The sequence below is a fragment of the Lactuca sativa genome, chromosome 9 (assembly GCF_002870075.4).
Source record: "Lactuca sativa cultivar Salinas chromosome 9, Lsat_Salinas_v11, whole genome shotgun sequence".
Taxonomy (NCBI): domain Eukaryota; kingdom Viridiplantae; phylum Streptophyta; class Magnoliopsida; order Asterales; family Asteraceae; genus Lactuca; species Lactuca sativa.
Genome location: NC_056631.2, coordinates 219,904,407 through 219,920,084, shown reverse-complemented (window position 1 = coordinate 219,920,084; position 15,678 = coordinate 219,904,407). Strand labels below are relative to the sequence as shown.

Here is a 15,678-nt window from a genome sequence, read left to right as displayed (position 1 = left end):
TTTGTTTATTTTCAGTTTTGATCACCATGTTTTTTTCAAATAAAACTTATTTTTGTTTCAAGGTAGCATAATTTCATATAATATTTAGTGAAATGTAATTTTTTATTTAATTATTGTTACTTCAAATAACATCTACTCATCTAGAAACTAAAACACCGTTAAACAATAAAAGGGAACGCAAATTTATAAATGATTAAAATAAATATTTTTCATAGAATACGAATTATTTCATTTGAATTACAAATGATAGTATTTTTTTTTTCTCTTTTAAAATTTATAATATATTATTAGTTTGTAATAAAAAAAAAATAGCATCTAATAATCGAAAGGTGTACATCAAGTTCTTGGATTTCACAACCATCACATGACATTCAGAAACAGGAACTAATCAATATGTCTTGGGTGATTGGGATATTTCAGCCTTCTTCCTCTCCTGATTCTTGGTCATGTACTATTTTACTCAGATGGTCAATAAGCTCTCGACATCCTCAAACATAATATTGACCAATTGCACATCTCATCCATTGAAACACCAATTAAGTGGTTAAAAGAGGGACATGTTAAGGTATTATGTTTTGCTTGGTTAGCTAAAGCAGGGCAAATTCCTTCTTGTAATTTGGAAGATGAAAATGCATATCACATTTTAATCAATTTTTCTTTTGCAAAGATCGTGTGGAAATGGATTTTTCATTGGTGTTGTATTCCAGTAGCACAATTCACAATGGTGGGAGACATTTTTGGATTTTCAGCTAAATGGGGACATTGCCAGAAAAAACAAACTTTTTTTGTTTAAGTATTTGTTATGGTATCCTTTGGTGTATATGGAAGGCAAAGAATGACAATATTAAGAAAGTATTTAGTTCAACTGCATAACATTCGATCAATGGTGTTCATTTTTGTGTTGGTAATATGAATTTTGTCTCCTTGTCTGCCTCCTCGTGTAGTGTCTTGCTAGTAGAGGTGGCAAAAATTGACACGACACGAAACCCGACACGAACCCGACACAAAATAAACGGGTTTGGGTAAGATATTTAAACCCGTTTAAATAAACGGGTTGACACGACACGAAAATTAAATGGGTAAGGTTAGAGTTGAGAACTCGAATATGACTCGAAAATGACTCGTTTATTTATATGCAAATATTTTGAATTATTTAAATAAACTAGAGAGATACAAAATCAAAACCATAAGTAAAAGAAAGCCTTCGAATTGAATTGTTTTGTAATGTTGAAATGACTTAGTCATCTAGATCAAGACTTCATTTCAATTTTTCATTGTCTCCCAAACTACCCAGTATCTTTCACCACTCTCGCATCCTCATGACATTTGTCATCCGCCTCCCCAACTCCCACTCTTTTATTTTTGTCATTTGAACTTGCTATTACTTCATCTATTCTGCCTCCAAACTATTAGTTTTTCCTTTCTACCTACCTAACTCCTACTCTTTCAACATGCTCAATCTTTTAACCTCACATGACACGACATATTTCGAGCTATAGCCCTAACCCGAAACCCGACACGAACTCGACACGAAAATAAACGGGTTGACACGACACGACACGTTAATTAAATGAGTCGGGTTAGGGTCAAGCATTTTCAACCCGTTTAGTGTTTCGACACGACACGAACCCGACATGACACGACACGATTGCCACCTCTACTTGCTAGGCTTGGGTTGTTTAAATATATTTCTTATTCGTCGGTTCCAATAAAAAAAACTATTTAAATTACTGTATAATAACTAAGGAAATTTGCTAAAGGCTATTATGTTTAGGCCTTATGTTTTTTTAGTCAATTAATTCCCAAAAACCGGTAAGTATATTCATTTGATTATTTTACCCTATTGGTCATCAAACTTTCAAAAATTACACTTTTGGCCTAGATTTTAAATTTTATTACAAATTTGGTCCATAATTTACTCTTTTGGCCTACATTTCAAACTTTACTACATTTTTGTCAAAAATTTACACTTTTGGCCTAGATTCCAAAAGTTTGTTACAACTGCATCCTAAATTTAGTTTTTTTACATCTTATTTTATTTTATTTTTTAATTTCGAATATGTTTTTTCTTTATAAAATCATATTTATACAACAAACACATTTTCACATAAAAAAACCCTTTTTTGTATAAAAGCTTTTATAAGTCTATTTTTTACTTAAAAAAAATATACAAACGTGTATTTTATAATAAAGAAATATACAAAAACCTATTTTATAATAAATGCATTTGTATACAAAAACATTTTTATAAACTAATTTATACAAACACCTTTGTCATTATATATATATATATATATATATATATATATATATATATATATATATATATATATATAATGAAAACATATTTGTTATTTGTCTATATTTTTTATAAACACCTATTTTAGAGTAAATTACACGAATCGTCCCTTGTGCATAAGCCAAAATGCGCGTTCAGTCCCTATTTTCGAAAATTAACTCGGAATGTTTCTGTATAAAAAAAATTTCACATGGGTCAACGCTGCGACCGTAAAATAACTATTTGGCCCTTAATAATTTCTTTTTTATTTTTTATTTTATTTGTTTGTCATTTTTGTAACCTCCCGACTCCCATGTATAATTTTCGAAAGCTTATATTCATTTTATTGAAGGAACTCAACGAGTTGGAGGCCCCAACTCGTCGTGTCGAACCTAGTCAGCCCGCGTGGTTTTTGACTCCTACTCGGCGAGTCGGAAGACCCGGACTCGACGAGTAGAGGTTGTGCGTGGAAACCCTAATTTTTAGGGTTTGCACCTTATTTAAAGTGCCTTAAGTCCTTTCCTCCAGCCCCTTACCACCTTTTGACGGCTAGAAGAAACCCTAATCAGTCTAAACCTTGTACTTGAATGTTTGAGAGGCTAAAGTGTGTTTTTGGTGCTTTTGATTGAAGAAGCTTGGAGTTTTAGAAGCTTGGAACGAGAAGAAGAAGGTAAATTCAATATCTACATTGTCTTGGCTTGCATTTTAAGGTAAAAAGCCTTTACCTTGGCATTCCATTTGTTAGATCTCTTCTTAAGTGAGAATATGGGCATTTTGGTGCAAAAATGGAGTTACTTTCGGATTTGAGCTTGTTACATTGGCATAGTTTTAGATTTGGACTCCTTTAGGCCCTTATGGACATAAAGCCTCAAGCTTTATGAAGTTTTGGCTCTCCTTCATGTCCAAAACCTTCTTCTAAGGATGGTTATTAGTGTTTTAGCTTCATACCCCCAACAAATAATAGTTTGTAAAAGTATTTATGAAGTGTTATGTAACATCCCAAAAATACAGGCCAAAAATTTCATTTTTAAATACATTATTATGTAAAACCATTGGCATAAAAACATTCATATTAATATCTCATGTCAAAACCAAAGTGTCAATAATCAAAACATATTATCATAACACCATATCAGAGTGTAATCCCAAAGATCTCATGTGCGGAAAACATAGTGTGACGCGCTGCGATCAAGCCGACTCCTTTCCTTTGAAAACAAGTACCTGAAACCAAAACTGTAAACCGTAAGCACAAAGCTTGATGAGTTCCCCCATCATACCAAATACCATATAATCACATAGCATACATACTGTCGGGCAATTCTGGGGTGCCCGACCTACCCGTGTCAAGCCATTCTGGGGTGCTGACCTACCCGTGTCAAGCCATTATGGGGTGCTGACTTACCCATATCAAGCCATTCTAGGGTGCTGACCTACCCATGTCAAGCCATTATGGGGTGTTGACCTACCCGTCGGTCCTAACAACCGACCCTCGGGGACTATTCCACCCCCTACTGCTACTATCACATATATCATAACATAAACATACTATCAGACATATCTGGGGTGCCTGAACTACCCTTCGGTCCTAACAACCGAACACGGGGACTGGTCCCCTCATACTACCTCTATCGCATATAACATAACAAGTCAGCATGCAAACATATCATCACATACTGTCAGACGTATCTGGGGTGTCTGACTACCCTTCGGTCCTAACAACCGAACACGACTACTATCACATACAACATATCACGCTAGCATATAACATATCAGGTAGTAGCAAACCTAGATGATATCACAAAGACAATCATCTATCATACGTCTCCTACTGGTGGGCCGGCATTGTGGCCTTAGACCCACCACTACTGGAAGGTCACTCACCTCACACTGCTGAAGTCCCGAAGACATAATCCCACACTTGCTGAAGTCCTGTAGACTCGACCCCAGCTGCTGGCTGACAGACTCCCGAACTGTCCACACCAAAATAACACCCAATTAATAATTGGGTCCCAACACATAACCATAATACATACTTGGATAATTACTTCATTACCCTAGGCTTGGCTTATATAAGCCCAAGGCCCAATCCATAGGCCCAAAGCGAACTAGGAACCAAAGCCTAGCACATGGCCCAATTTTCCAAATTAGGCCCAGGCCTATATGTGGTCTTATTCTAAGGCCCAACATTATACAATCATTAAGGCCCAACTATGGTCCATCTATGGCCCAATTTTCCAAATTGGGCCCAACCCCTTACATGGGACTTACCCTAGGCCCATTAAATTATTTTAGTCCATATAATTATTCTTGGATGGCCCATTAATAATCCAATCATCAAGGCCCAATAGAAAGGCCCAACAATAAACCCAAGACTTACATTCTAGCCCCCAACCCCATAAAATCTTCTCAACTTTAGTCCAATACTTACCATTCAGCCCTTAGCTTCCAACATCTCTTCAAATTAAGTCCGAATTACATTTTAACCCCCCCAAAACTAACTCTTTGCTGTTCTATTATGCTTTTAGGGCTATTTTCATTTATTAATTTGTTCATTTATTTATTTATTTAACTAATAAATAAACGGGTGTTACATGTTAATAAGTAATACTGTAATACTTAAAATATAAGCTAAGTAAAGATTATTTATATGGTTCTAGGTGTTCAGAGAATTGAAAATCCATCTTAATCACTTCAATAGTTTATTTTGGGTTTGCGACATCAAGTAAGTTTTCTCACTATATTTTGTATTGCAGTATGTATCCTTGTGTGTAGGATGTTGTTATGCTGTAGTGATCTGTTAGACTGGTAGATCTGCTATGATTACATGTTTTTGCTTGTTATTGTTTGTGTATATATGTTGACATTTTATGGTTGGATTGAGGTGATACTTCTTATATTGTAGGCCAACAAACTCGAGAGCGATCTAACTTTATGTTGCAGGCTTAGGAGCGGTCCAACTTTATGTTGTAGGATCGGGGGTGGTCCAGTCTTGTGTTGTAGGTCCGATGTGCATGCATTGTATCTGTATTGTTGTGTGGGGCATTTTGGTGAAACTCACTAAGTTTTGGCTTACAGTTGTGGATTTAAATATGTTTCAAGTACTTATCAAATTGCGAATGCGAGATTGTACACACGCACATCAACAATTTTATGATTCGAGATTCCACATTGTTTTCCTTATAACTTTGATTTTGAATTGTATTTTATGAACAAATGGTTTGACTTAATGTAATTTTATAAAAATGGGTGTTTATTCTATTTTAAAAATGAAAAATTATATACTAGAATTTGAAACATTACATTCTCACCCTGGTCTGAATTAGGACTTGCCTTGGAGTCAAACCGAACCTATATTGAGGAACTTATTGACATTTATAAAAACACTAGGATAAAGGATAAAAAGGAAAGTATAACTAAAAAATTGGATTTTTTGAATCTACTCAAATAAGAGTACTACTTCGGACATCCATAGTCGTCAAAAGATTAGTCCATAATATGGATGTATGTAGTTGTCAAAAGGAAAACAATGATTACAGTTATCTATAGTCATCAAAAGAGATTGTCGAGCTCGTCCCTTCACAACCAACACAACATGACCATGAATCCAAAGTTGGAACACTAAAACAATGAAATTTAGTGTACATTTTTATGAAATTTTAAAGACAAAACTTCAAAAATGGTCCCTGTGGTTTTCAAAAATATCAAGTTTAGTCCCTAAGTTCAGAAAACCTCACAGATGGTCCCTGTGGTTTCAAAACTTTTAACAAATGGTCTTTTTCGCTAACTCCATTAGCTTTTGGCCGTTAAGTGAAGGATATTTCCGTCATTTCACAAAAGAGGGACCATAATGAAGTTTTTTGTTATTTAAAAAAATATAATTATTTAATAAAGGGTCCCACCCTCTCTCTCTCTCTCTCTCTGCCTTCCCTTGAAGCCACAACTCAGGAAAGATGGAAAAACGGGATGTCGGCCTCTCCATCTCCGATTCTCGACTGTTCCAGCCCCATCTCCATCCTTGCTTCGTTAATTCAACACCCATCACCTGCTTGTTGTATTTTCAAGTACCATCGACACCCAAAACAGCCTCCTAGCAAGGCTTAAACTGCTGAGAAACTGTCACGAGAAAAGCACCGGCAGCTCTCCTTTAGACAACCAAAAGCAGCCTCGAACACCCCCTCATTCCCTTGACTTACAGATGCTACTACTGTCTCCCTTCTGTCGGGTTACGGCCGGCGATGAGGCAAAATGAAAGAAGGAAACCACCGGAGTAGACCTGTACAGCCGACGCCCCCTCCCCCCTTTCTCACGATCGCCAGCCACATGATCACCACTTTGACTGCCTTCGATCGCCTGATGCCTTCTCGATCTAATGAAGACGAAGATGAAGACCGAGGTCCCTTTCTCAGTCATACCTTGTGATCTGCTTAAACCTCACTAGTACCCTCGATTTTTGATTGCTTCCATTCGTGTTCTTCCTCGATCAGACGAAGAAGACGCACCATCTCACTTTTGCATTTGAGTTCATTGACGAAGTGAAGATCCAGTTTAAGATGGGTTCTTTTGAGAGAGAGAGAGAGAGAGAGAGAGGGTGGTACCCTTTATTAAATAATTATATTTTTTTAAATAACAAAAAACTTCATAAATGGTCCCTCTTTTGTGAAATGACGGAAATACCCTTCACTTAACGGCCAAAAGCTAACGAAGTTAGCGAAAAGGACCATTTGTTAAAAGTTTTTAAACCACAGGGACCATCTGTGAGGTTTTTTGAACTTAGGGACTAAACTTGATAATTTTGAAAACCACAGGGACCATTTTTGAAGTTTTGTCAATTTTAAATGAAATATGCCTCTTTACATAGAAAGATACCTTAGTTAAACCTATGATGAGCATCCTCTTCAAGGCATCATGGCTACAGTACAAATACAAGATATTAATAATGAAGATACGATTGTACTAGGATTACACCCCATTGAGAGATTCATTGACCAGACATCTTCCTTTCCCTTCCCAAGCTCGAATCACTTCCAACAAGATAGGATAGGCGAACATCTCAACTATATGAACATCCATAAATCTTCAAGAGATGATGACACATACATCCCTCTTTAATCTCACATTCTCACCCTTATTATCCTTACTAACTTGACCATTAACGTGGATTGCTAAAGACCTTCCTTAAGACCAAACTAATGATTCTTTGTGTTGTTGTTAGGTCTACACTATTTTGACACGCTACATATAGTGTACAAAGATCTGACGCATAAAAATCTTATTATACCAATCACCATATATAATCCAAACAAACTTGTTCTCCAATAAATTTACTAATTAATAGTTTTAATATAAATATTAATTGAAGGGATATAACAAAAATTAGACTTATGAAAGATGTAATTAACAAAAATTACCAAGTTTTTTGTGTTTTAGTTAAATGACCATTTTTCCCGAAATGGGTCATTCTTGACTGATAAAAAAATATATATTGTGTAATTTTTTCATTTGCATAATTTAACAAAAATATATGTCTACTCATGTTTAAAATAGATACAATGCAAGGGCTTAAATTTATTTTAAATCATTGCAGTGTGTCTATTTTTCTCTTTGTTATGTTTCTTTTAAATTTTTGTTAAATAAAAATGAAGTATTTTTCAAAATCAAAAATTAATTATTGGATTTCAAACTTGTTTTTGAATTTCAAAAATAATGTACTTTTTGTCCAAAATTTAAACTAAATTTTTTTTGTTAAAAACATATTTCTGTTAGGCAATATAAAATCGTCTAGAATCAATGGCGGATGCAGAACATTTTCTTAGGGGTGACACTAAAAAAAATTTCCAAATAAATATATATTAGTAGTGTCACTCGTGTTTTAAGCCGGTGCACCCAATAGAAAAAACATTAAAAAAAATTTACACTACGTGTCGGTGTCGGAGCAGTGGCCCGGGACCCCTGAGGCACCACTAAGGTCCGCCACTGTCTAGAATTATTCATTCCTAAACATTGGTCATTTGGAAAAAGAAAATTGATTATTTTATTCTAATTAGTTTAAAAAGAAAATTGTTTAATAAGGGTTCTTCTTTTATTTTAAGCCTCTGCATAGCTGCATTGCATCTATTTTCTCTTTGCTATTTTTCTTTAAATTTTTGTAAAATAAAGATGAAGTAGTTTTCAAAATTAAAGAATTAATTGTTTTTAAGGGTCAGTTTGTTTGGCTGGAATAGAATGGAATTTGTGGGAAAATGATTTCAATTCCCTCAAATTGGTTCAGCTTCAAGGGAAGAAAAAGAAATGCTAAATGAAATATTTTCCGTTCAAATGAATGAAAGTTCATTCCTTCATAATCTCAATGGAATTAATTACTTCATAACATGGAAAGCATCAGATTATGATTTTTCCCCTGCTAAACATTACCATACCCTTCATCAGTTAACCTTGATCGTTCAGCTCATTCTCATTGAGCCGACATCCATCATCTTCATGTCTTCTCCACTTCGTCACAAGGTTCGTCCGACGACCTTCATTCCAACTAATCTCTCTCTCTCTCTCTCTCTCTATATATATATATATATATATATATATATATATATATATATATATATATATATATATATATTCGAACCAAATAGCCCTATGAAGCAAGACGTAATCGATTCAAGATTTCAAGCTAATCGATTTCTTCACATTCTTTTCTGGTTTTCTGAATTCGTCTACAACAACCGGTAGTGAAGTTAATCAAGTTCTTATTTTCTGTTTTTCTGATTTTCTAAATTCTCCTTTTCACGATTTCAGAAAAAGCGAAATTATGTTCTTTGATTTCCTTTGTTTTAATTTTGGAATTTAACATGATTGCGATTCCTTGTATGTTCTAGTGTTTTTGAAATTTTTTATGAAGTTGTGAAATCGTTGCTATGAGAAACTGAACAAAGAAAACATGTCTCGGTTTCTTGCTAAATCGATAGAACATAAAACATGTTGTGGTTCCAATGGTATTTTGTTGTTTTGCTATCAATATATGCCATTTTGCTGTTTTGCTATCAATGGAATATGTATACCGTTTTCCTGTTTTACAAAAAAAATGTCCCAACTTAGTTTAACAACACGCAATTGTAGACATAGGCAAACTTCATTGATTTTAACATTGTGGAACGATGTTTTACACGGTGTTGTAGTCCTTTTGTTAATGATATTAAAAAAGAAAGTAAAATTAAGCAAAATAGACAAAAAGGACAATTTTGTCATTATACATAGATTCCAATTCCAATTCCTATAAACCAAATAGAATCTGGAATTAATTCAAATTCCATTTACTGTCAACCAAACAAGATATGAAATTTGATTCAAATTTCTAACATTCCTTTTCCAATTCTAAATACAATTCTCTCAGCAACATTTTACGAACCAAACAGACTCCTTAGGATTAATCAATCTTTCCGCACATCCTTTTAGGATTCCAGTTTCTTAACTTATAAATATAAGGTTTAGTTTAATCATTCTAACCATCACAAATTCTTGTCTCACATCTATTGAGATTGTACCCCTTCTACCTTCTTTTATTAGTTTTATTAATCTACATATAGGGCAACCTAGTGGTGCACAAAAAAACCGGTTCAATATCCGAACCGGTCAAAGAACCGGTAAACCGATTTACGCTGAACCGGTCCACAGTGAACCGAACCGGTTTGAGAACCGAACCACCAGTTTAATCCCGTTCGAGATTTTAGTCATTGAAACCGGTTTATATCGTGTGAACCGGTTTGGAACCGATATAAAACCAATCGAACCGGTTTATAATCTGTGTAACAGGTTTAGATATGTTCGACTAATTTTTTGAGTGAACTGGTTTGAGGTTGAACCGGTTTTGCTTGGCTAGGTAGTGAACTGAACCTGTTTGAGGCTGAACCACGTTTGCTTGGCTAGGTAGTGAACCGAACCGATTTAAAGAACCGGTTCGGTTTGAAAAATGAACCGGTTTGTGCATGCCTAGGGCAACCGATGTTTGTTAGATTTATTTTCATATGTAATATCCAAAGATGTGACTTTTTTATATTATATATCCAAACTCTTTTATAACAAAATTGCTGAAAAAAAAACAGCCTATTGCTTCCTCGCCTCTTAAAAGCAACAGTTTTATCTTAAAAAATCCTACTACATACAATGATCAATACAAATTCATGTTCCTTAACAAGTTAGTTGGTTAATCTAGGATATCTTGTAACAAGATATCAAATCATAGTACCATTAGCTCATGATTATGACAATGTGATTGGGATTGATCTCACCTCTCCACCAACCTTGAATCATCTGCCCATCAAAATATACAAAAGAAAACTCAAACAAGGGTTTAATGCAAGAAACATCATTGATTTGTTATTCTACTTTCATTTCTTTCTGTTACCATAACATAAATGATAAATCTACCCAAGTATAGAAATGCCATCCAAAATACACTGCAATTTTCTCTGCTAAAATGTTATAGCATACCAAATTTTAAGCACTTAATTTGGACAACTTTACTATACATGGTTGTTTCTTTCACTTCATATGGACAAAATGACTTAATGTGTTAAGCCAAAAAAAAAACAAGGCTTAATGTATCAAGACGCTAACCCTCTAACTATTTGTCTGTTTGCCCTTTTTTTGCTCCCATTTTAAAGCTGATGAATATTGTGAAATTTCATTATGGAATGTAAGGGTAAAATGGTCATTTAGTATCTCATGTCCCCCCCAATTAAGTCCTTATAGATTCAGTTCAAAAAAGAAACAGACTTTACGTATAAAGAAATAGCCTCTAAATCATGTCCCCATTAAGTCCTTATAGATTCATACGAGAGACATACCTTGCTGATTTGATTTCTCTACCTTTTCTTTGGCCTTCCACGACTCTGCAACATAAATCAGGCGGTTATGTAAAATTCAATTTTAACCTTTTAACATCTAAATTACAAAACATAATAATAAAAATAATAAAATCCACCTTTTTTACAGGAACTTCATGATTAGATGTAGTGTTTGGAGATTCCAACTCACATGGAGTATTATTATCCACTGGAACCAAATTGACATCAACCTAATCAACACACACAAAACTTACACCATTAAACAAAAAGTTCATCATTACTTTCATTTGTTTCCTAATATGACATTATATATAGATTTTTCAAACTACAACTGTTGTAATAAGTAATGAAAGTATGATGCTATAACAAACAAATCAACAAAAGTATACATTGCTATTTCTTGCAATAAACAGTGAGAAACTTACAGCATTAGGAACATTTCCCTCTAGGGAAGGCTTCTGCATGGTGGCCATCATTGAGAGCATTTGAGACATTTGAGCAGCCATCTGTGAGCATGTTTGTTCCACTGATGCAAGTCTCTCCTTCATTTCAACAACCTCAGCATTCTTCTCTTCAACCATTTTCAAAGCCTCAACATGTGAGGGAAGAGGAGGAGGAGGAGGAGGAGGGGTCCCATATAATCCAATAAGGGACCCACCACTTTTTGTATCCACTCCCATTATTCGATTATATACATCATCTTCAACTTTATTCTCTTCATTTTGTGTTGTAGATTCACAAAGTTGTGTCTGCAATCAAGATGATAAACTCATCTGACACGTTAAATGAAAACTCGACAAAATTAATTAAAAAAAAAAAAGATCATACAATTACAGCAGCTGTTGCTTCATTCACAGGTTTCCCATTTTTACGTGTACGAGTTAATATAAATAGTTCTGCTTGTGAGGGTTCCTGGCCATCGGGCCTTTTTGCCTTCTGTTATAGTAGAAAAGGGCAAATCAGTCATTATGGTGGATATTTAATATTTACAGAAGGAAGAGAAGTGAATTTTGAAAATGAGTATAATGTTTACCTCCTCTTCACGTAATCTGGCAAAGCTTTTTTTGCCTGTGGTGTGGCTGAATTTTAGCTTTGCACGATTGGCCTTATTTGTGGCACAAATATTCTGAAAAAAAAAATTGGACATAAATATATATCGTTTGAAATGTACTTTAAAGGGTGAAATGCAAAAAATAGCAACAGACTCGCATTTAGCAATGTCATTCAATTACAAAGAAATTTAACTCTTAATAGAAAGAAATGAAAGTAGGATGCTATGATAAACAAATAACTGAAAGTAGATTGCTATTTCATGGAGTGTGAGTGTGATACAAAAAACAAACACAAACCTGCCATTTTTCAGAGCTCCAGAGTGAAACAAGGGCTGACCATTGGTCAGGAAGGACCCTCTCATCACAATCTGCAATTCTCTCTTCATCAGTCTCATGAACATCATAATGAGTAGCCTTAAGGCGAGACTTAAAGTTTCTCCATTTAGTTCTAAGTGACATCAGCACCCATCCTCGACAACTGGGCTCCATATCATACCTTTTCTATAAAAATATATACAAATTAATTGACATCACCAAAAAAAAAAAAGTTTATCCAGGTAAATAAATACCAGAACTTTCTGCCACATGTTCTCTTTGTACTCTTCTGGCATTTTAATCCAAGTGGCATAAGTTAAAGGAGCCAAGTTTCCATCACGTGCTATGAAACCAAGAAAGCTTGTTAATTTGCATGCCTCGGGCCCCACAGGCTGGCCCAGTTCATTGGTCATGATTTTTATCCTTTTTGCTTATTTGATAGTTCATCATGAAATTGGCGCTTCTTTTGAATACTTCTAGAATCTGTTTTCAGCCACCAAATATAGCTAAACAAGTCACATATATTATCATATATATGCTTTACTTCTTATAAAAGATAATGAATTTTGTAGACAGCTAACCAGGAATACAATATTGGGGATCATCATCCTGTTCTGACGAAGATTGTGGAGTAGAGTTCTGTGGGGTTTGATTTTGGACTTGACCTTGACTTTGACTTTGACTTCGATTTTGTATGTTGATCGGAATGGGATCAATTTCTGCTACTTGGATAGGGCCAGCCTTGTTTTGAGGTGGGAGGGTGACATTATTGGCAGGTGGGGACAATGGGTGGTCTTTTTCTTTCAAGATAGATGACTCTGTTTATCAGAAAAGTGAAATCTTGAATTGAAAATGGTATCATGATTTCAGAAAAGCAAAATGTTTATGATAACAATGTGGGGCCCTTACCAATAATAGGGGGTGATTGTGCGGTTTGTAATCCGGCTGCTTTCCAGTACTTCATGAAGGGGGCCTTCACACGCTTCATGAGCTCCAAAATATAATCGCCTTTTTTATTATATTTGACACAATTATACCAAATATATTGTACATCTTTAAACACATCTGCTGAATTCATGTACTTTAGGCCATTTTCAAGATTGTTGCATATTGTACCAAAATCCATTGGTGTATCGATCACATCTAAGTAATCCTGGTTCAAAATCAACCCAAATCACTATAAGAATATAAGATGCAACAATGCACAACAGAATCACATATTTGTAGAAAGAAATAAAAACAAATGCTTACAGGAATTCCAAGTTCAACAGGATCCACGGGTCTGTTAAACGGATCAGCTGCATCCAACTTCATGGTCTTTTTGATCACCTACAGTAGAAAAATTGACATCTATAACATATGAAGGCACTAAAGGTCTAAAGCAAAGATGAATAATGTTAATTATAAAAATATATAATAAACCATACTGTTAAAGCAGCATCTAATTCTTCCTGGTTGTATTCTGGATTTTGATGATGTTGGCTTTCTTTTTCCTCAAGATCCATGTCAGCATGAGGTTGCTCCATCTGTCCATTGCTGATTGAGTTATCAACTAAGCTCTTTGTAAGGTTAGCTAAGCCACCAGCTTCCTTGGAAATCTCTTTTAAAACAGTTACAATGATGTCACCCAATGCTTTTGGATAACCTGTCATCTCCCCATAACCAATTTTTCCTATCTCTAAATCTGTTTGTCTACTTCTAATGGTGGCGCTAGTAGTAGTTCTTGGATTTTCAGTTTCCATGTGCACTGAAGTAATCTTTTCAGGTTCATCATTCATCACATGTTTTTCTGCCATTAGAGCATCAATATTTTGAAGTCTCTTCTTTGCTAATGGCATTTCAAGTTTGTCCTTTTTAGGTGCACGTTTCCGCTTCATTGTAATGTACCTAGAAGCAATGTTGAATAAATGAAAACTTTCATGACATAAACAAGATCTGGGTTTTGCATTACTCCATTTTATCCTCTTCACATGATAACTTTTCACAGGAAAATTAACGAGTATTACATTAGCAGAGAAATGATAGAAGAAATTCACAATCTTTGTTGCCAAGAACATTAAAAGAAACAAGCTCATTACTAAAACGAGTGACATTTTTGTCATGCAGTTTTATCAATCCATTTTTCTATTCACATACTGATGCAAACAACAAAACGACTAACCCACACTTAGGGTTTGGGGTAAATCTCTAAGCAGAAAGATAGCTATATCGCTAACCGTCACAACCATGAAACTTCAATACGAAGCAATTTCCAAACATAAATTCACACTTCATTTCCTCAAGCTGATTCACGACCAGACCATAAAGGTTAAAATAATAATAATAAAAATAAAAATAAAAATAAGTACATGAAGTTAATATCTAGTGCAAAATCAACTGATTTTTATCTTGCGTTGGAAACTTAACAAATTGATGGAACAGCGACTTATACAATCGATAAGGGTAGGAATTGAGTAGGGAGAGTGATAAACCCTAGTTGAATGTAAGCATAAAGAGTAGATGAAGATTTACCTGTGCTAGGGTTTTCTCGGCTACTTGGGAGGATGACAAGAAATGGGAAAAGTAAGTACGGATTCACAGCTGATAAAATTAGCCCTTTTGGTGACACCTGTTCATGATGTTTACCTCCGTCCCATATATTATTTGCAAGCCTTTCGAAGGGGTTAATCAATTTAATACTTGTTAAAAAAAACATTTAAAACCTTGGAAAAAAACATTTTTAAGTAAAAGAGAAACAAGATTATTACGAACTTATACATTTATAAATACATGTTGCAAAAGAAATTATATGAAAGTCATTATGTAACAGCCCGGAATCTCCGGTATTGTTAAATTATGTTTTTGGGGTGATTTAAGAGGGGACTCGGCGAGTTAGAGCCTAGACTCGCCGAGTAGGATCGCAGACTTGGTCGCGGGTTCGCGACTGGACTCAACGAGTCCGATATGGACTCGGCGAGTCTACGCTGTTTAGCGAAAACCCTAACCGTTCATGTTTGGGTCGTATATAATGCACTTATAGGCCGTCATTGTCCGTCTTTAGTCGACTGAGAAGAACCCTAATCGGCTGTGGGCATCTAGAGCAAGATTGAAGGATATTAGGGTTTTGAAGAATTGTTGTACAAAGAGGAGAAGAGCTTTGGGCTAAAGGAACAGCAAGGGATTCGAGTTCCGCGGTTTGGGGACACAGAGAGTGCAT

At 35.0% G+C, this 15,678-nt stretch overlaps 1 protein-coding gene across 7 annotated transcripts; it reads right to left on the bottom strand.

Annotated features, from left to right (window-relative positions):
- Positions 1 to 10,299: 10,299 nt before the first annotated feature.
- Positions 10,300 to 15,125, bottom strand: LOC111879005 (uncharacterized). Of its 7 annotated transcripts, none has more exons than XM_023875478.3 (9): positions 13,064 to 13,203; positions 12,737 to 12,965; positions 12,465 to 12,668; positions 12,149 to 12,241; positions 11,944 to 12,051; positions 11,541 to 11,864; positions 11,253 to 11,345; positions 11,116 to 11,160; positions 10,300 to 10,579 (listed from the first exon to the last, which is right to left on the bottom strand). In XM_023875478.3, exons 2-8 carry the CDS (start codon positions 12,893 to 12,895, stop codon positions 11,134 to 11,136), a joined length of 1,008 nt encoding a protein of 335 aa, XP_023731246.1. In that variant the 5' UTR covers positions 12,896 to 12,965; positions 13,064 to 13,203; the 3' UTR covers positions 10,300 to 10,579; positions 11,116 to 11,133. The 7 variants fall into 7 exon arrangements, with proteins under 7 accessions (XP_023731246.1, XP_023731247.1, XP_023731248.1 ...); XM_023875479.3 differs by having other exon boundaries at positions 12,737 to 12,988; positions 13,064 to 13,200; XM_023875480.3 differs by lacking the exon at positions 13,064 to 13,203 and having other exon boundaries at positions 12,465 to 12,663; positions 12,737 to 12,939.
- Positions 15,126 to 15,678: the final 553 nt, after the last annotated feature.

Excerpts from the sequence above, each read along its gene's own strand:
- LOC111879005 (XM_023875474.3), bottom strand. The coding sequence starts at position 14,584 with ATGACAAAAATGTCACTCGTTTTAGTAATGAGCTTGTTTCTTTTAATG. Across the intron at positions 13,301-13,391 it reads ACAATCACCCCCTATTATTG|AGTCATCTATCTTGAAAGAA; the intron begins GTAAGGGCCCCA and ends TCTGATAAACAG. Across the intron at positions 12,966-13,063 it reads TCCCCAATATTGTATTCCTG|ATTCTAGAAGTATTCAAAAG; the intron begins GTTAGCTGTCTA and ends GGCTGAAAACAG.